This window comes from Molothrus aeneus, chromosome 1, assembly GCF_037042795.1.
Source record: "Molothrus aeneus isolate 106 chromosome 1, BPBGC_Maene_1.0, whole genome shotgun sequence".
Lineage (NCBI taxonomy): Eukaryota > Metazoa > Chordata > Aves > Passeriformes > Icteridae > Molothrus > Molothrus aeneus.
This window is the reverse complement of record NC_089646.1, coordinates 118,415,113-118,435,523: the sequence shown is the minus strand read 5'-3', so window position 1 is coordinate 118,435,523 and position 20,411 is coordinate 118,415,113. Positions and strand designations below refer to the sequence as shown.

Here is a 20,411-nt window from a genome sequence, read left to right as displayed (position 1 = left end):
AGCGAGGGCCCGGCAGCGAGGGCTCGGCGGCGAGGGCACGGCAGCGGCGGGACGGCGCTCCCGGCGCCTCCCCCTCAGCCGGCGGCGCGGGGAGGGCCACGACCCGCAGGGCTCGGCCTGGCAGGGGCAGCGCCCGTGTTCAGTGCGAGCCCTCAGGGAAGGCAATTCCCAGCCCATCCCACACCCACCGCCGGGACTGACGCCTCGGCCCCACACAGCTCCTGCCTTCACCCTCGGGCAGGGCACTGGGCACGGGCCATGGCTCTGTCAGCGTGCAAAGCACTGCGGCAACCTACTTACAGAACCATTTTATCTCATTGCATATTTAATTATTGCCTTGAGCATGGCAGGCACTCCCAAACTTAGCTCTCCGGGAGAGCACCTCTGAACTCTTATTTGTGTCGTATTTGAGTTCACATTTTTACAACCATCGTGGTTTTCAGTCAGTCCATCTTTCCTACGGTCTCTCGTTCCCCCCTCAGGCCGAAAGATCGGAGACCACAGCAGCAGCACAGAGAAAGGCCTGCTTCTCATGGAGTGCTTTGGCTCCATCTCTACAAGGGGAGCAACAATCAACCCCCTTCTGCTCCAGAAGGCAGAACAAAAGCCGAAAAGCCCAAATTTTGCCTCCCTCTATTACCAAACCAGGAAAGGAGTAGCACAGGTGGTTCCTGTGCAGGTCCACTCTCCTCTCTAGGCTTTACCACCTGTTTTGGGTGTCACTTGTCAGAGCTCAGCCTCGGGTGAGGCAGCTACAACACTCCAAACACAGGAATTACTTGGAAACCATCCTCATGGGATGCACAGAGATGTGGAACAAGAGCACTGGGGTACCGAAATACCGTGAGGCTTTATTGCCTGATGTTAAACAGTCTGTTAACCTTTAGTTCAAAGAACTTAAGTACTTCATTCACACTTTGCCAAAAAGGCAGACTCCGCCGAAGGAAAAAGCTTAATAAGCAATTTTTAAGCTGCTCTTCCAAAAATAACTTCAACTGCCACACTATTTTTTAAGAACTGCTGTATTCTGACAAAAAAAAAAACAAAACAACAAAACCCAAACAACAACAAAACCCTTCATCCAGTCAGGCAGCTAGGTATGAACATCTTAGAATTCAAGGCAAAAATTAAAAAGGGTGCTAGTTCCCACAACAATTTCTGAAGTATTTACCCTCCTTCCCATCCCTCTACAGCACTGTACCTCCTTGCCACAAAGAGAAGGTAGTTACAGTAGCCATATAATTACACAATAATTTCAGGAGCATACAGACTAAAAATTCAGAACGAGAATGGATACTTCCTTTCATACTACCTATTTGTTTCCCAGTCCATTAGCAAGCCATGTTAAAAAAAAAAACAAAACCAAAACACAAAAACCAAACAAAAAAATCACCTAACCAACCAAACAAACCAATACACAAAAACTCAAAAAACCCAAAAACCAAAACAACTGACAACTGCCTCCCCCCACCCCCAACCAAAAACCCCAGGGCTTGTACTTCCAAATTATATTAATGCCAAAGAAACTAATCACATAGTTGTCCGTTGTCCTGAACAGCTTTTTTCAACCCTTGCAGAAGAGAACTATGGAAAATAAGTCCCAAACCACCATTCTACTCCCACAAATGATACAGTTCCTTCCTTCCACCCCTGCCAATGTCAATTCTTACTTTTTACCCAATCACTCCTTCCAAAACCTCATGTAGCAACTGCTAAGCATCACTTAACCACTATGCAGGAGACTGTGCTCTAGGAGATAAGCAATGAATCCTGTTTTACTTTCCACTTTTCTAATATATTGACAAAACATTTATTTCAAAAGACTTATGATTTGATACACTCTCTCCCCCTAGGTTCACAATTCTTATCAGATCTGGACACAGTATATTTATTTTAGCTGCTTCTTTTGCCAAAACCAAGGTGACTTAGATACTGAAATTTATGTAATATTCATTCAATTTATGTATCATTATGATGCATCAGTACCTAACTAGACTTCTCTCAAATCAAGGCATTTAACTGAATCTGTTTGTGAACAAAAAACGCTGAACATTTTTGGAGTAACAGACAAAAATAAGTTGTTATTTACAAGTAATATATATAATAAAACTACTACCATTATATGCCTTTTATACACTGTAACTGCAGTCAATTTTTGCATTAAAAAAAATTTCCTTAAACAGAAATTGTTCAGAATTATGTTTGTCCATACATGTGTATGTTATGAGAAATACAATAGCTTTTCACATTTTTTAAATTATCAGTGTAATTTACATTTTTCCCCCAATATCAAGTGAAGATTTTAAAATGGTGCAAACTGAAACACAAAGACAAGTAGCTATGAGCGCTGAAATACAATTAATTTGGAACATAAGAGTGTTTTAAACTACCAATCTGTGAGAAAAATCCCTAATATATGATCATCTCACCACCCACCCCCAAAATGTCAAAGCTAATTGACTTACTTTTAAAGTAATCATGATTATTGCATATTAGATCTTTGGAGAAGCAGAGCTTTAACCAAAAATATTTTTAATGTAGTTGAAATATAGACATACTTAGCTTAGGGAAGAAAGAAAAGTAGAACAAGTAATAAGTAATGTTATCAAATCAATCCAGTTAATTTTTTCTGTCCTTGCTTTGAGTAATCCCCCATACCTCAGATAATCCAGTTGAGTCAGTGGATACTTCAGCAAGTACAAGAGTAACAATCCAGTTTTATGTGACCAAGTTTTCATTCTGCAGAAGTTCTTTAAGAATCTTGGTCCTTAACATGTATCATTTAAGTGCTGACAGGTAAATTAACACATATTCCAAACTGGTAACAGGGAAAACATTTACCTTTTTTTAAACCAGGATATACAAAAGACAATTTGCATAGTTACAATTCAAGCACAAAGTCACTGTAAATAAGTACAAAAGCATTTATAAATTTACTAAATTTGCTGCTGTTTGTGCCAGTCAAATTAGATAGGTATGAATGTAAACTCAAAGGGATTGAGGAGAACAGTCAGTGTTTTTGCTTAAAAAATACATAGAGAATGCTTTTTAAAGGTTTTAAAAAATATTTTCTGCAGCAGGAACAAACAGTTCAAACCCCAAAAAAAGCCATCCAAAATGCCCAAATTCTTCCTATACAGCAGAGAAAGTTTGTTCATAGGTTTCAAACCTACATACAAGACGAGGCACTATTTACGCTATTTTGGAATGTGTCCATACCCTAACATTTCAGTCCAACCCAAGACTTCCAAACCACTCTTCACTTCTAAGTCCCTAGGAAAACCCATCTTCAGAAGGTGGTGCGTAAGAAAATCCAACAAATGCATCATCTGCCTCCAGGACACTGGCATTAACAATGTTGTAGTCAGAAGAAACACAAACTGAGTATGGGACCATTTCTTCTGTGAACACTGCATCAAAATTCCCAATATCATCTGGTCCAACCTAGAGAATAGAAGGATCTGTCAGTTATCAAATTAATACAGTGTTTTAAACTTGTGCTTGTCCTTGAGATTCCAAATTTAACTCTCAAAGCTATCTATTTTGTTGTTATATTCTATTTAAGTAAATAAATTTAAGGAAGCACATCACTCTGTCTCTGAAAATAGGTATTAAAATGCTGGGTTTTTTTCACTGAGATTGGAGTTTTGACCAAACCCTATATTCTTAATGATCCAATAAACCTAAAAAATATGAAAAAAAGTCTCTCTTAGGGAGATTAGCTCAGTTGGTTAGAGCATGGTGCTAGGAGCACCAAATTTATGGGTTCAGTCCCCATATGGGGCATTCACTTAAAAGCTGGACTTGATGATCCTTGTGGGTCCCTTTCAACTCAGAGTATTCTGTGATGTGTGATCTGAGATGCAAACGTTACCACCATCACCACTCCCCAGGCACCTACCACATTAGGATTAAATGGTGGCGGAATCTTCTTCTGAAGAAGATCAGTCCAGCTGAGAGATTCAAAGAACGGGTGCTTTTGAATTTCAAGCTGTAGCAAACAATAAAGATTTTAGATATTTCATAACTCCATCCTGTGCATCGTAGTAAACATTACTTCATACTACATGTACATAGAGAAGTTCTTATGTGCACGCCCTTATCAGTTTGTTTATTCACAATTTACTTTGCAATAAAAGTTGTAGTCGGTAAAAACAGCAATTAAAATTTGTGAGACTGCCTCTATAAACGGTTTTCCTTCTAAAATCATGCTTTCTGCTTTTAAGCCATAAAATCAACAACCCTGAAGTCTACTCCAGAACAAGAATGTTTTCTGTTGATATCTGTTCCTGCCTTAAAGTTTTGTTAGTTTTTGTAAAGCATATCAGTGTCTGAGAAGCAGCTGCTTCAACAGCTCTGCAATATACTTACTATTTAAGAAGCAGCAAACAGCTATGCTAAATCCTTGCATCTTGCTCAGTTACAAGGTCCACAGACTAACATTGCAAACCAAAGACTACAACGATCCCACCCCTAATGGATGGAGGACATCCTCTAGATCATTCCTCATATTGCACAGTTCTGAAGACATGTGTAACTTTCTCACATCAACTTTTTGTGAACAAAGGTTTTGTTGCTACAGTGGGGAAATGTCTGCCGTGATTTTAAGGCTAAAAAAAAAGCTGCTGTTTGCATGGAACTAGTGTTCCTCTTTACCTGAAGACTGGTTTCCAAATCATTAGTATTACCACAGGACAGCCTTTTCTTTTGATTATTTCCCAGTTTCACTATGAACAGTGAAATCTACTTCCGTGCACCTTAGCAACTCCTACACCAGCAAGTGTTTTTCCTTTGCTGGCAGGTACAGCAGCAACCAAGCTCAAAATACCCCACAACAATCACTGCTCTCTTATCCCCAGCAACTTCCAGGGATAGACTCCACTGGTATCTTTACTGAAGAAATAAAAAAGAGGAAAACAGAGACAGATGCAGCAATGCAGTTTCTATCTCCAACTATGAATCCTGTACTGTGCACATTTATTTGGTGAGTCCCTTTAAATGAAATAGGGCTTGATAAATTAGGACATTACTTACAAAGTCTTCCTTAGCTCCAAGTCTGCTTTGCCGATCTTTCTCCAGAAGTTCCTCCAGGATAGACCAGGCTGTAAGACTGATTCCTGGGCGCAAAACCAGGGGCTTATGAAGAATATTATCATACATCTCAGCAACATCACGGCAGTAAAAAGGAGGCTAAAAAAAAAATACAAGTTTTACATGAACTTGAAGCCACATGCAACATTGTCTCATGTGTTATGTATGATCAGTAAATGATTCTCTAAGACATGCAAGACTGCTAGCAGTGAAGCAGAAATCTCCTTTTTATGCACTGCTAACTTCTAATTCAGTCATCACCACTGCCAGAACTTTACACTTGCTAACTTCCTACCATCCGCCTCCTCTACTCCTATTAGTGTTCTCACACTAATAAGTAGCCATAGATGCCATCCAGCTTCAAAGCTCCCACTGAACTTTGCTGAAAAGAACCTGAGAATGGCAAAACAAATCCATCTCCCTATTTAAGGTCCTATGGGAAGAGACAGAACTCAAGGGAAGTAGAAGAACAGATTCTTACTGGAGTAATTACATATGACTAGAAGAAGCGTAGTAATATTTTTTTATTCTAATGCTGTCAAAAGCTAGGAGAAAACCTGGGATACCTAAGTAAAAGAAAAGTATTTTAATTTGACAAAATTTTACTTATAAGTTGTTTTGGGTTTTTTTGTGTATTATCATTGTTGATTCAGTTTACTCTCACAGTCCCTCAAAGTGATGACTACTGATTTTGCTGATGTCTCCGATTTTGCTTTTCCATGAACTGTCAGATACCAGGGGGCAATGTAAAATCCAAAAGAGAAAAACAAGTGCTATATAAGTACAAGACAATCTGTTAATCTCCTTAAATGGAGTATTCCAATATTATGAAAAAGTTAACATTTTTAACAACACTCAAAGGTTACTTCAAATAAAGGGGAGAGGGGAGGAAAACAACCTTTATATATCAGGTACATACCAGCCCATAAAGCATTTCATAAAGAACTGCACCAAGGCACCACCAGTCTACTGTGTTGTCATAGGGCTGCTTTTTAATGACTTCTGGTGCAAGATACTGAAATGAATAAAAAAAAAGTTCTTTAGAGAATTAGGCTAGCATGGATAAAACCTAGGTTTTAGTCACTTCACAGTAAACACTTTCAAAAAAAGTTGCTTCGTAACAATCAAATGTTTCAGCTAAATACTACACCTCACTCATCTTTCACTGTATTCAAAGGTCTTTCCTGTAATTTAAAGTATGTTTATCAAGTTACCAAAGTTTCTAATCCTCTGTTTGGTGAATCCCTCATATGTGTTCAAGCCTTTCACATTCTAAGTTTTCCAGTGCAGTTTTCCCAGTAAAAAGACAACAGAGTCCAATAACTCAGTCAGGAAGTTCAAAGTTTTGTGCATATGCAATAATTTGATTGAGGCACAGATATTAATTCCCTATAAACTTACTAAGAATCAGTGGCAGGATTCTTAGTAAGTTTATAGAGTAAGTAGATTCATACTGACAAATCTGTAGCAGCTGTTACACAAGCTAATACTCTTGTGTCTACCCAGCAGTTAGGAGACATGGAAGAAAACAGTATTTCAAAAGGGCTGGAAAAACATAGCCATGTGGGTAGCAACCAGCAGACACTGCATATTAGTAAGAAGAACAACAAATAGATGTGTAGGGAGCTTGTCTTTGGGTTGGTTTCATCTTGTTCAAAGAATGCAAACCTCCCAGCAGTACAAAACACAGTATCTGACCTTCCAGCTACACAAATATTAATAGTGATCAGCAGTCATTTAATTACTGATAAAAAACCCATGAAAGCTGTCAACATACTTCTGGGGTCCCACAGAAAGTTGCAGTGGTATCAGAAGTTGCAATCCCTTCTTTACAAAGTCCAAAGTCTGTCAAGACAACATGACCCTGTTTAAGAAAGAGTGATAAGTTAAAAAGAGAACATGCTCAACATGTGAATACACAGAAGTGTCAATCTTGTGAGAGAACACAGAAAAAATCTTGCATACTTACTAGTGAATCTAGGAGAATGTTTTCTGGTTTTAAATCCCTATTAAAAAAGAAAAGGCAGTAAATCAAAACAGCAGTCACAAGTGCTTCAGAGGCAAGGGGTTTTATTATTCTTCAGCTGAAAGCTTCAAGTTTTGATGAAAGTGTTATGTTCAGGTTTCCTGTAAGATGATTTCTTGTAGAGTTTTTTATTTGGTAATTTGTCCTATTTTGAATTTCTGCAGGACATGGATACCTTTCAGAAACTTACCTGTAGACTATATTTATGGAGTGTAAGTAGCCCAGTGCACTGGCTATTTCAGCAGCATAAAATCTGGCTCTGTGCTCAGGAAAGGAACGTTCTCTTTGTAAGTGAAAGAACAGCTGTAAATATGCAAATAGGAAATAAGAACATTACACAGACAAAACAAGTCAGGTTAGTAACATGTAATTTTACAGTAAAGAGTAATTTATTTCGCTGTCCACTTTTTTTTTTTAAAGCACAATGAAATAGAATTGGTTTTTCTGCATGACGTCGTCATTACTTTACTCTCTTCCCTGTTTCTCTTTTGTGGCTGAGATAGACAGGTTACTCAAACCCATTCCCTTAAAACCAGGACTAGTCAAAAGGAGCTAGAGTAAATCACTAAGCTGTGAATAGAAGCTGGTAAGACTAAATCATGCAAGATTGCCTCCAAGTAGAATATATAACCTGGTGTCAAATAAGTCATCTTTCATTTCTGAAAATGTGTGTATTTGAAGATTTGCATAATTATTTATAGAATTGTATTCTGAAATAACCTAGATGTAGATCACTGTGTGAGATGTGTATTCCAAGCTGATCCACCAGTTCTCTCCACTACAGAGAATTGTCTGGCTGCAAATAATTTGAGCAGATACAGAAGTCTAGACAAAGATTAAATATATAGATTATATTTATAGATTCAACTACAGTACACACTCAACTTGTAAAGATTTTAAGAAAAATGAAGTTTTCTGGTTCCTGCCTACAAAGTTCAGGAAAAATAAAAAGCCACCCCAGCTTTCCAAGCTTTCCATTCAAATTTGAAAGCTGCTTTGAACTGTATTTTAGTTTGCCTGAAACAATAAAAACTAAGTTCTGACCACAATTCAGAGCAAACCAGGATTTTCATAATACAGTCTAACTAAGGTACATTAGACAAAATAAATGACCATCTTGTTCCAACTCTGATGCAATATAATAAATTCAGCTGTCAGTTTCCTTTCTTCCCTTTTTGAAATATCAGCATCTCGGTTAATGCACATGCAAGAGGAAGCCAGTGTTCCACGGTGAAAAATGTAAACATAAGATTAATTTGTAGTTAAAGTAATTTTATTACTTTAAAAAGTAACTGTAAAATACAGTATTTGTATCTGACAAGCATGAATAAATTTGGATTGAAGTTGTCAATAAGAACAAGAACAGGGTCCAAATAGCTACAGAAGTCTGTAGCAACAGCAGATAATAACAGAATTTTCAAAATTGGGAGAATGTGGATCACAGCCCATTGTAAAGGATCACTTCACTCCTCCCACCTAGAATTAGCAGAATAGACAGACTACAATGCAAACAAAACCACCACATACCTCTCCTCCATTAACAAAATCCAGGACAAAGTAAAGCTTTTCTGTTGTTTGGAATGAGTAATGTAGTCCAACCAAAAATGGATGTTTCACATTTTTCAAAAGCACATTACGCTCAGCCATAATATGTTTTTGCTGCAAGAAGTAAGAGATCAATAAGTGAACAGAAATGACTTTGTAATTGAGGGAAAAAACAAGGGAGGTGGGTGAAAAAAAGACTATTTCTCTTAACCTCTTTCCTATTGAGAACAATTTTTTTCTGCAAGACTTTGACAGCGTAATATTTCCCATCCAGTTTTCGTTTTGCAAGAAGAACCTGTGAAATTCAAAAGAAAAGGAAGAAATTTGATTGTTGCAGTTCACATACTATGGGTAATATTTTATCATTTTGGCCTAACTGGAAGGGGTTCATGCTATTTTTTTCGCAATACAGTTTATTTGCTTTTAATTCAGTCAGTCAACAATGTAATTACCAATAGAGTGAGCTTACAGTTCAGTAAAAACTGATCACAACAGTGGTATCATGAAAGACTGAATTATAACATTTGTTTTCCATGACCTGCTAAATCTCTATCAAGATTAATTCCAGCTTTTTGGGGATAAATTGCAAAGATAATTGAATGAAAAACAACAACATGAATAATAATTTGGAAATGGAGATGTCAAAAGGGATTTTCCTTCGCATCTTTGTAAAATATCAATACGTCACTTTTCAGTGTGCTGTTGCTTACACCGCTCCACAGTTTTAGAGGTTTCACAAAACAGACCCTGACAACAAGAGGAAAAGCACAATTTGTACTCCAGCTCCTGCATAAGCATAGGGGTATCCTCCCTTCCTCCCTGGGGAAACAGGATCCCAATTGCCCGTAACAAGAAAGGGAAAATCTCCCCTTTGTGAGTCCCAACAAGTGGCTGAGGCAGCCAACAGCTGCACCAGGGAAAAAATGGCAGGGCCACAAATCAGCAGCAATGAGGATCCAACAGAACAGTTTATGGGCCACCCTAGAGCAACACCACATCTGGAACCTCTGGCCAAGTCACTGTGTATGAGAAACCAGAGAGCATCCTTGCACCACCATAAGACACAGGAATAAAAGCTCACCTTGCCAAAGCTGCCTTTCCCAATAACTTTGAGGAAATCAAAGTCTGTTGGTTTAGCACTGAAAGATATTTAGGAAGGAGACAGGTCATCTGGGTAGAAATGACAAGCCTTACAGCTGTACAGCAATGTAGTGCAGCACCCTCCTTTTCTTTGCTCCACCCAGCACTGCTTCTGCAGACCTGTACTCAGACACAACTCCTCTTCATTTTGCAATTCCATTTTCCTCTAGGGGAAGTGCTCAAGTTGCATCCTCTGAGTTAATTTTATTTACTAAGTTTAACCTTATGATGTAAAGGAGAGGCAAGACCATTTTTTCATTCTCCATGGTCTAGATTTTTGTAATTTTTAAGTCTCCATTTCCCCATGACATCTCCTGGAGCTTATTTCCAGCGGTCCAAATGGATTCTAAAGTTTACACGAGGAAAGGAAAGACCAAGTTTGTTATCTATTCCCTCTTATTTGTTCCATTCTTCCCTCCATCCAGTCCTCCCTCATTTTAAATTTCAGTAAGAGGAGGGAGGTCCTAACACCTGCCTCTTCTTGCTGTTGGTATGAATTCACTCTCAGTTTTTCCATTTCCCACATCACCACTCCTTTCAGTTTTTCCCAGGATTCCCTTACTCTTTCCTGAATACAATTCTGTCAGCAAAACAATTATCTGTGTTTTCAAATTGCAAAACAAGTTACATCACCATACACCTCTCTATTTATTGCCCCCAAAGGGAAGGACTCTTGTAATTCATTTCTTACTGCAATCTATTAACCACTTCCTCCTGCTAGCCCAGAACAAATCTGTGAGGAAAGCAAAACCAAAACAGCAGTTATCTCCTAGAGGAGAAAAGCAGATTCACACAGAACTGAGAACAGAAACTCTGCAGAAGACACCAAACAGAGACACAAGTTACCAGTGCAGTAACTGGGTCATAGCACCAACGAGGCAAGCTGCTCCTTTGGCATGCAATAAAGCAAACTTGTTTTCAGAAGCTGTGGGACCACTCCCCAGGTCAGTCTAACTTTTCAGGTTTTCAAATTAATTTTAATCCCATTTAATTAAGTTTAAAATTTACATTAAATTGAATTACATTAAAATCAATTTAATTGAAACCTACTGAGGATTTCCAGATGGTCCCAGGTTGATATTCTGTGAGGTAGAGTTTAACTGTTGGGAGAAACAAAGAGGTATACTTGTAATACTTCTTCTTTTCTCTTATCTTTCAACCAATCCTAATTTCAAAATACTCTACTGATCTGATCAATCCGTACTTTTACACTTGTTACATTAGAATTTTAAGAAGATCTAACATCTAGATTGGGAACTGAAATACCTGGCCATCATCACCTTGTCACAAATTCTTTCTACACACATCCTGTTCCAAGATGAAGGTAGTAAAATATCTGTGTTCATTCAGAGAGGAAAAGATCAGAAATAAAAATTGAAGAGTATTTCAATAAACAAACTGCTCCTCTTTCAGAACTTAACCCTTTATGTACTTGCTTCATGAACATATTTCCTACCTTTTATTCCAAATTCTTCAAGATCTTACTAATACAATAATTTTAAACCCACACTGTTTATATAAGAGTAATTAATGAAAGACACAGTGCTTTTAAAAACATGGAAGTGAACATTCTTTCAACCCCAAGAAAAACATTACCAACCTTTTCTATCCTGACATTAAAGGTTAAATAACTCAATTCCTGGAATTCCATGAATCTTACTGGTACACACCCAGGCAGAATTTGTAAATTACAGGGAGCAGAGGAAGCCACTGTCATTTAGGCGATTTTCTCCATTTTGTTTTTGATTTAGAAAAGCAGTATTTGTACTCTCATTGTGATTCTGGAATTTACTAGAGAAGAATAAACTGCACACAAATACAAGTTACCGGGGGACAGGCTGCCAGGCAGCACAAAGTGGTACTTCAGCAGTGGAAAATGGTCTGACAGCAGCACTGGATGCCACTACTCACTGAAATGAGCCAGTGGTGCTGGACAGTTTTGAAAGAGCTACTGCAAAAAATGCTTTTTTTTTAGAGTTTTTTTGTTTCTTGTTGTTTGGCTTCATCATTTACAGTAACCATAAGGGGAATTTTCCACCAAAAATATGGGGTCCAGGCCATTATGCAGTAGCTCTCTTTTTGGAATTTGTTGTGGTATGACACATCATTAATTTTCCAGAGATGGTTTATATCATTCCACATTACTTAAAATACCTTTCATAGGAGAAGGAAACCTGCATCTTAAACTAGTGACTTTAAAATGAAACTTTCAGAATGCACTAAATCTCCTGTGGATCACACACAAACTGAAACAAATCTTACATTTTTAACAGGGGCTGAGTAAGAAAAGAAGTACTAATATCACATTTTATGCCAAGTAGTAAGTAATAGAGAGGACAAGATTAATATGGCACTTCTGCCTTCCTAGAAATACTTTTTTCAAACAGCACTGTTTCTGGAGGCTGCAAACTAATTTTCAGAGAATATATCCAGCTATATAGTGGCTTTCTTGACAAAAGAAACAAAAAAGACCTCACACAGTGTTATATGTGAAATGAAATTAAATCCATCCTTCCTCCTAAGTGAATTTTAGAAAGATTGCGTTTTTTCCCCTGAGAGAATTCTATTTCTCCCCATCTTTAAAAAAGAAGAACACACAAGCAAACAAAAAGACAATTAAACATTCAATCTCCCCTGCTCCTTGCCAGATGTTCTTAGCAAGAGCTTTTGAACAGACTGCAAAAACTGACAGCTAAGCTATGACTAAAGTTGTATTTCTTTAACCCGTATAGTAAGGGGGGAATAAGCAAGACAAAGCCAGCAATCACTTTTACTCCTCTCTGCAGTTCACACCTGACAGAAAAATAGCTTACAGCCCACAGTGGAACTGAGTTGTTTAAAAGAACAGGGGGGGATTTATTGCAAAATGTACCTGTAGTTTTCAGTAAATAATATACCTAAGAAGATTGCCCTCAAGAAGCTAAAATTTAGAAGACTGTTCTACTTCTGTTTTATTACCTTCCGACTGCTCCTTTCATCTTCATCTTCAGATGGATCTGACTGGTGTTTTGGGTTATCCATCTGAAGAAATGCTCTGACATCTGGGCTAGAAACACAGTTAACTTCATTAGCACACCAATAATCTGCATGATTTTCAGCCATAAACACAGCATAGGATTGAACAGCAGCATACAGAGGAGTTACTCATCACTAAGTTTTATATTTAAGTTCTGGTAATTAAGAACTGTGTACAAGCAATACTTTCTTTTACAGCAACATAATTCAACTGCCAAGTGTGTTATACAGTACAAACCTTTTCACTTGCAAAAATCTGACATGGTAAAGTATAGGTATATGAAAACTTCAGAAGGAAACCCTGCAGAACTGCATTTAAAGATAATTATCAGAAGAAAGCATGCGTTCTAACTGGCTAGCAGACACCAAGAAACCAACTTTCTTCCCAAAAGCCAAAGAGTTTAAATTTTTGTTTTCTAAAATGAACTGAATTGTCCAATACAATAGGGAATGAAATAAATCATCTGTATCCCAAGGGAAGACATGTGTTCCAAGAGATACACAGCAGTAACATTCCTCTCCCCATTCACTTTAAAGCAGAAGATGGTGATCCTGTATTCAGAATTCCTTCTAGCTGGACACTGTCAAAACAGTGTTCAGAAATCCTTTCAATCAGCTGAAGGACACAAATGCTTCAGGAATTAGCAACAGGCCTCCCACAGTACCTAAAGACATGCATTTTATCTTCAGCAGCATTTTCAAGCTCTGTCTTGGTGGGGCTGGGGGACAAGGAATGAGAGAAAGATGGGGAAGTAAGAGAATTCCAAGTATTTCTTCTTCCAGAAAGAAAGGCTTTTCCAACAGATCAAAAGAATGAACTTACTGAACCACAGCACAGTGCAAGTAAAGAATAATGAAATACAACTGAGGAAAAATTAATTCCTAAAGGATGGGTATTGTGTATATCCTGTATAAACCACTTCAAGAGATCATTTGAATCTTTCAAGTTCCTTCAGTTCACTAAAAGGCAACCTTCTTATCAAGGAATAAATCTTTCCTGCATTTCAGAGACAAAGTTGTTTGAGAAGGACTCAGGGCAGTCACTGACAGGAAACTCCACATAAGCCATTCAGTACAAAAAAAGCACTAGCTTACTATGGAGCTGCTCTTTTAATCTGTCCCTAGAATATATAAAATAGGGTAATTTTAAGTAAGAAACAAATGTACTCCCTATTTTCAATCCAATGACCCTCCACATCTCTGATCAGTGAGGATCAGAAGTAAGAGATGAGCTGTTTCTGACACTTCTCCAGCTCCTGTAATTTCCTGTCAGCACTACTGAACCTACCTCGTATCCTAGGCTATCTGAGGCTCCCAGTTTTCATCACCTACATTCTGTATTCCTAAGTCCTATTTGAAATATGTTTCAGTTACCTTCAGCCTTTCAGGTTTAAAGCACAGCAACAAGACTGTTCACATAATTTCTCATAATTATTTCAGTTTAATACTTTCCATTTTATATGAACTCCAAATTCTGATCTATTTCAGCATCTGTCTTGTATCCTGAGGCCAGGAAGACAAAAATCACAGTGGTTTGAACACTGTAGTAATACTGGGTCATGATGCAACAATTTAAGTTTCAGAACATTTGGATATCATAAAATCAAGAATAAAAAGTTATGGTTAATGCTTTTCACTAGACAGAAAAACAGAAACAGACCTTTATTACCTTTCAGTATTAATTATTCTGGTCAAGTGGCTGATTAAATAGAGCATGTTGTCATACATCCAAATAGTTACTATAGTAACTTTGTTCATGACTGAATCCACAACAGGAAAAAGATAAAAATACCAATTACCAGGAAAAGGCTGCTGTACAGTTGCAGGGTATCCCAAAACTCCACAACAGCCAGAATTGTAACTGATGTTACAGTGTTCACATTTGCAATTCTAAAAGCACTGCAAAGAACTACTGATTAAAAATAAAAAAAAATTATGTACCAATTTCTTAGGCAAGATTGCAGCATGTTATGCAAAATGCTATACAGATTGATACGACTTTTATGCTATTAACTCACACAGATTAACTCAATGTATTAAGAATACAGGGAAACTATTTCTAAAATAACCTCACCTATGAAATCAAAAGGGTTGACAAAACCACTTCAAAAGGGATACTCAGTATACATTGTACATATACTTCCAGCAAAAGTTGGTTTTGTCTGGATTTTTATGATTGACTGAATAATTTTATTTTGTGGATTATCTCTCAAACACACAAAAGAATGTCAAGCTCTGCTTAATACTATTGCTTATGTAATAGTAATTCTGCATTAGTTTTCTTGCAAAAACAATATAATACCACACAAAAATTCTGGATGCACACAGAAATATGAACAAACCCAAAAGGTCACACAAATTTTGAAGCAAAATGGTAAAATTAATAGCCACTGACAGAAACTTAACATTTAAGACACACTTTATTTAAGTAACAGTGTCCAACTCCTCCCTCTTCTTACCACATTTTCTTAAAAAGTAAACCACTTTTATCTTTCTTTCAGAAAGCAAGGTTCAAAAAGCCCTAATACAATAAAGCACAGTAACACTTTAAAAGAGGACAATAATATAGTGCAAGGTTTGCTTTCCCCAGCATGGACTGCAAGATTCTACAATTCAGGGGTTTCACATTTACTTTTATATTCATCAGATTTTGAAATCAGAGAAAAACTGTGACTGATTTTCTTCTAAGGAACACATTCAGACCCCGCTTCTCACTTACAGAACTGATAACTCATTTCCCCACAGGTTGCAGAGCATTGTCATCCTTGAGTTCTTCAAGTGTTATGCAAATGTTCTCATTCTCATTAAGGAGCTACTTTGGACTATTTAAAAATAACTGCATTACATCTTTAATGCATCCTCTATTATACAGTTTTTCAAACAGGTTTTCTTTGGACATGTTCTGATAGACAGCAATTAAATGCATTAATACTTCAGTGAAGGCCTACATTTGAGGGGGCGAGCAGCCCACTTGCAGGAGCTGTGCAGTGTTTTAGGGAGGCTCCCAGTGCTCACTAGGAACAAACTCTCAGCTCCTATTAAGGACAGCAATCAGCAAGGGGGACACATTGTCAGACCTCTAACCTTTCTGCCCTTTCTATCCCTACCTTTTCTTGGAACATCTGCATTCCACCTGTGAGAGCAAGCTGACTATCACAGTAAGTTTGAGGAAATGCAGCTTGAAGCTCATCCACTTAATTCCCAATTTGGATTAAGCCAGTGATTTCACCCTATATTCCACCTGGCAGTGACTGCAGGAAAAACTGTCACAGGGTCTCTCTCTAAGCACTCCAATATACCTTGGGCTTTTCTTGGATTTTTTATTGAGCAAAAAGGTCTGGCTTTGATACAATATTCAAGAAATGTGTCAGACCCAAGAAAAAAAAATCCACCGATGGAAAATAAGAACATAGTGCTGCATGTTTCAAAGAATAATGTAAATATTGCCATCTTGGACACACTGAATCTGACATTTGTGCTTCTCACTTCAGATGTTCAGGTGCCTTCCCATCATTAGGAATGAGAACATACTGAATCATCCTTAAGCTTTTAGTGAAACAATTCTCCTAAGCAAGACTTAAAATATGTGACATTCTGACATTGGTTTTAATACTTAAAAGATGCCATGGAAGGTGGATTTCCTAATGGTTCTGTGAGGATGCACAACCCACTAAGTCTTCTTTGCACATCACTAACTTTACATAAGTTTTTTGACCTAGTTTCAAATCTAATTAGCACATTAAAGCAAAACTAAGAAAGCAAGGATGGACTATCTGTGAAGACTCAGTCACCACATATCCCTTGAGTAGCTTCCATCAGATTTTATAAAAAATTCCCAGCACCAAGATCAAAGATTTGGTATTTCTTCTATAACAACTTAGTCCAAATTCACTGGCACAACAGAAAAGGTGACAGATTACATAATTATTAATATGATTTGTTGCAATGCAACACTGCAAAAAGTAAAAGCTAACTTCAGAAAAACAATCACCTTGCAGTGATTAAAAGAGAAACAACACAAAAATTACTACAAAATTAAATGCTTTTGCACTGAACTGTGGATTAAAAGCTGTGTACAGCTTTTTCTCCTGCTTAATTCAGTATTTCTTTAACGGTGGGGTAGAGGAGAATAGTAAAAGACAAACTTTGGTCTCTATTTATTGTTTTTATTGTAGAACTCTGTTTAATAAGCTTATTATTCAACACACTCTCATCAGCACCAAACACTATCAGGCCTATGTCTTAACCCTGGTTTAAGTCAGTTTAATGGATCAGGTGACATATTAAAGAACATTGATTCTTCTACAGTCACATTAAAGCATCAAACAATTTTAAAAGCTCACAAAATTTTAGGAAGGCAGGTGGATTTGAGGTTTGATGACTTTTTTTTTTTTTTAAGCACACCATTTTATGCTGTCCATAACAAAAAAAAAGCATCATTTTACCTCTGGAGAACAAATATTGTATGTTTTGAAACAAAAATATTTGGTCATTGGATATATTGAGAGCCAGAGGAGGAGACTGGCCTAAATAAACCAGTATCCTTTCCCAATGAAACAAAATAGATCGATTTTCAGTAATTTGTTATATTAAAGTCATTTTTCTTATTTCCCCAAGAATAAGTACCATGAACAAAAACCTGATAGTGTTTGCTCTGGTATCCTTCCGTAAAGACTTTGTTACTAATTTTTTTTTTCACTAATCAAAGGAAGTATATATAAAATGCTCCTATTTTTATTTTTCTAGAAAGGAAAGGAAGTGCATATTTCAGGTTGATAGGACATTAAATAGTTCATTTATTGTGAAGAAAGAAAATCTGACTGCATGCTGCAAACTGCAGTGATATTCTGTTAGAGTTACTTTTTTCCTGTGGGAAATGGGCAATTTCACAGGCTGTACAAATAGGCTAATTCAACAAAGCACATTTATTAAAGACATTTACTCAACACTAAAGCTAAGCATAGAGCTTTATCATTTCACTCACCAGTTCAAGCAACGTAGAAAGCTGCATGGATTTAGCTGAAACTGATTACAGCTTTGGACTGAAAGAAGGTGCCTGTTTGCCTTGCAGTGAGTTCATGCACAAAGTGCTGCTCTCCAGATTTAACTGGAGCTGACTCTGTCCTAACAGCACCTCCCATTCACCACTGGTAGTGATGAACACACCTGCAGTTCCTCTGCTGGGAAGAGTTTAAGTACAAGCTTATCCTGCTGGGAAGAGTTTAGGTACAAGCTTATCCATCATTTCCTTTAGGCAGCTCAGCTTGGTTGTGCCAAACCATCTCAGCAAGCCAACTAAGGCACTTGGTTGCCGTGCTTTAAACATGAACTGCTCTTAAAAAAGGGATGCAGGCAGTGACTGACTGCCAGCAACACAGCAGCAAGTGACAGCAGGGCCCTCAAATAGTACAGCCACTGGCAAAACAAACACCTGCCCAGCACAGCAATAGTTTACAGTGGAATCTCCACCCCTGGAATTAAGATCAGTTAATTGCCTACAAATTGATTTGTAGGTTGGTTTTCAGAAAGCAAAAACACTTTTATACTCTTCAGTCTGTAGATTTTTCCTGAATGGATGGCCATATAAAGTTTTTTTTTTAATATTGAAGAGCTCTGAATAGGTAAAATATATTTTCTGGTTAAATACTAATTTGCAATTTTGTATTTAACATATCTTTTCATCTCATGTCTTGTCAACAGCCCTTATAAAACAGAAATGAAACTACTTACTGGTTGCATAGCTCTGGCTGTCTAACTAAATTTTGAATGAATTCATTCAGTCCTGCTCTTCTCTGTTTAATAAAATCTGAAAAAAACAGATTTGTTAGAATCATCAGTCAGCTTATTAGAATCATCAGTCAGCTTATTTTCTTATTCAGGTTTTTTAGGATTTACAACAGCAGTTAAAAGGAGACTGGCCCATGACTAATTTAGAACAAGACTGGTTCTACGTATGAAAACTGCAAGCTTTAAACATTGAACTGAGCTGAGAGAATAAATTTCAGAGTCTCTGTAATGCTACTTAAAAATGTTGAAAGCCAGGTGGATTAGAAGTGCCACCCTAGAACAATGTGTAACTGCAGTGAAAGCTGCACAGCCCTTCAGCACCTGATTCCACAGAAATAAAAACCCCAAGAAGCCACAGGCAAAACCTGCCATCAGTTACACAAGTCAAGTTTTTACATGAACAGTCCCACCAAGCAGCATATTTCCATAATACATGTATGGCAGGGGGAAAATTGCACAATTCATCCTGCCAGCAGGCACTCAGATAAAGCCTTCGAAGATAACAAAATAAAATACTTTCCTTTAGATTTTGGACATCATCTCCAACATTAAAAAAAGATAATCCTCAGAATCCCTTCCCTTGTCTAAAGCTTAAGACATGTAACTATTCTGTAGTAACATGGAAAGACACACAAAGGATTTGGAATAGAAATTGAGTTCTAACATAAAATAAAGCGTAAAATGGAAAAATCCTATCTTTCATTCACTCATATCAATGAAAATTTGTATGGAAAAAAGAATATTTAACTCCAGCCCTAACTTTTAAGGCATTTCAATGACTGTGATATCCAGCTTACTGACAATTATTAAAATTTTAAATTAAAATTAGGTTTTAATTAACAGCTGTACTTAAAATATTAAGAAAAATGTCCATATTTTTCAGGGATTTAATCCCTGAACCCTTCCTAGGGTATTTAATAATCCCAAATTACTGACATCTAACAGAAAGGTAAATTTGCATACAGATATTATGGGAGTGAACAACATCAGCAGTTTCAGTGTGGCAGATGTACAGTGTCATCAGTCACTCTAAGCCTACAGGGCTATCCATGCTGGTGAAGATAAAACACCTGTAACATCTGAAATTTTCAGGTTCTATATTCTGACTGGTTTCTGTTCCATTTCTTTCAAGTTAAAACAAGATTAATTTTAAAATAACCTAAGTGCCAATAAAATTGGAGCATTTAAATGACAATTTAAATGACAGTATTTTTGGTAGTTTTGGGTAAAAGGATTTAAAGGTCTCACTCTGCTGCATTTCAATGCAATAGTACAATGCTGCATACCCACGGATGGATTACAGAAGTAAAATACCTTTTCAATATTTGTAAAATATGTAGCTTGTTTCAGGAGCCAGCAGAAACATTACATCAAAGCTTCAATAAATCAGTGTTAAGAAAAAGAATTATTTACATAAGCATCATGGCTCCATCTCCACCCTGCCTCCCAGCAAGAAACATCTTGAGAACTGTTTGGTTTCTCATGCTTCAAGGATTTCAGCGTAGTTCACGGAAATTTAAAACAAGTTTGAGGGCTTTGTTTTACATATATAATTTTAATAAAGTTCTAGTTGAGTTTTTTTTTCCCCCCTTTAAAACTTCAGTTTCCTAAATTTGGCTCCAAGAAATCCACCTGCATATTTGCCTGTGCAAACCAGACTGCATGGCATTCTCTGGTCTTCAGCCAGCTCTGAGAATCCCAAGGTCAGAGAAAAGGAACCAGAACTAAACAAAAATTTCTACATGTATTTTGTCCCTGTAGACAAAATACATGTAGAACTTTTGGCAATCATTTACATCTTTATCAG

General features: G+C 37.2%; 1 protein-coding gene across 2 annotated transcripts in view; it reads right to left on the bottom strand.

Moving 5' to 3' along the window:
* Positions 1-1,786: 1,786 nt before the first annotated feature.
* The window catches only part of SGK3 (serum/glucocorticoid regulated kinase family member 3), a 55,834-nt gene continuing 37,209 nt past the window's right edge, over positions 1,787-20,411 (bottom strand). For both annotated transcript variants that reach the window (XM_066563634.1, XM_066563642.1), the window contains exons 5-17: positions 18,548-18,623; positions 12,761-12,848; positions 10,853-10,902; positions 9,744-9,801; positions 8,874-8,957; positions 8,645-8,776; positions 7,308-7,420; positions 7,061-7,097; positions 6,869-6,955; positions 6,011-6,106; positions 5,035-5,190; positions 3,902-3,991; positions 1,787-3,444 (exon numbers count right to left, since the gene is read on the bottom strand). In XM_066563634.1, the coding sequence (XP_066419731.1) occupies positions 3,274-3,444; positions 3,902-3,991; positions 5,035-5,190; positions 6,011-6,106; positions 6,869-6,955; positions 7,061-7,097; positions 7,308-7,420; positions 8,645-8,776; positions 8,874-8,957; positions 9,744-9,801; positions 10,853-10,902; positions 12,761-12,848; positions 18,548-18,623 (1,238 nt within the window). In that variant the 3' untranslated portion in view covers positions 1,787-3,273. The remainder of the gene's footprint in view (positions 3,445-3,901; positions 3,992-5,034; positions 5,191-6,010; positions 6,107-6,868; positions 6,956-7,060; positions 7,098-7,307; positions 7,421-8,644; positions 8,777-8,873; positions 8,958-9,743; positions 9,802-10,852; positions 10,903-12,760; positions 12,849-18,547; positions 18,624-20,411) is intronic.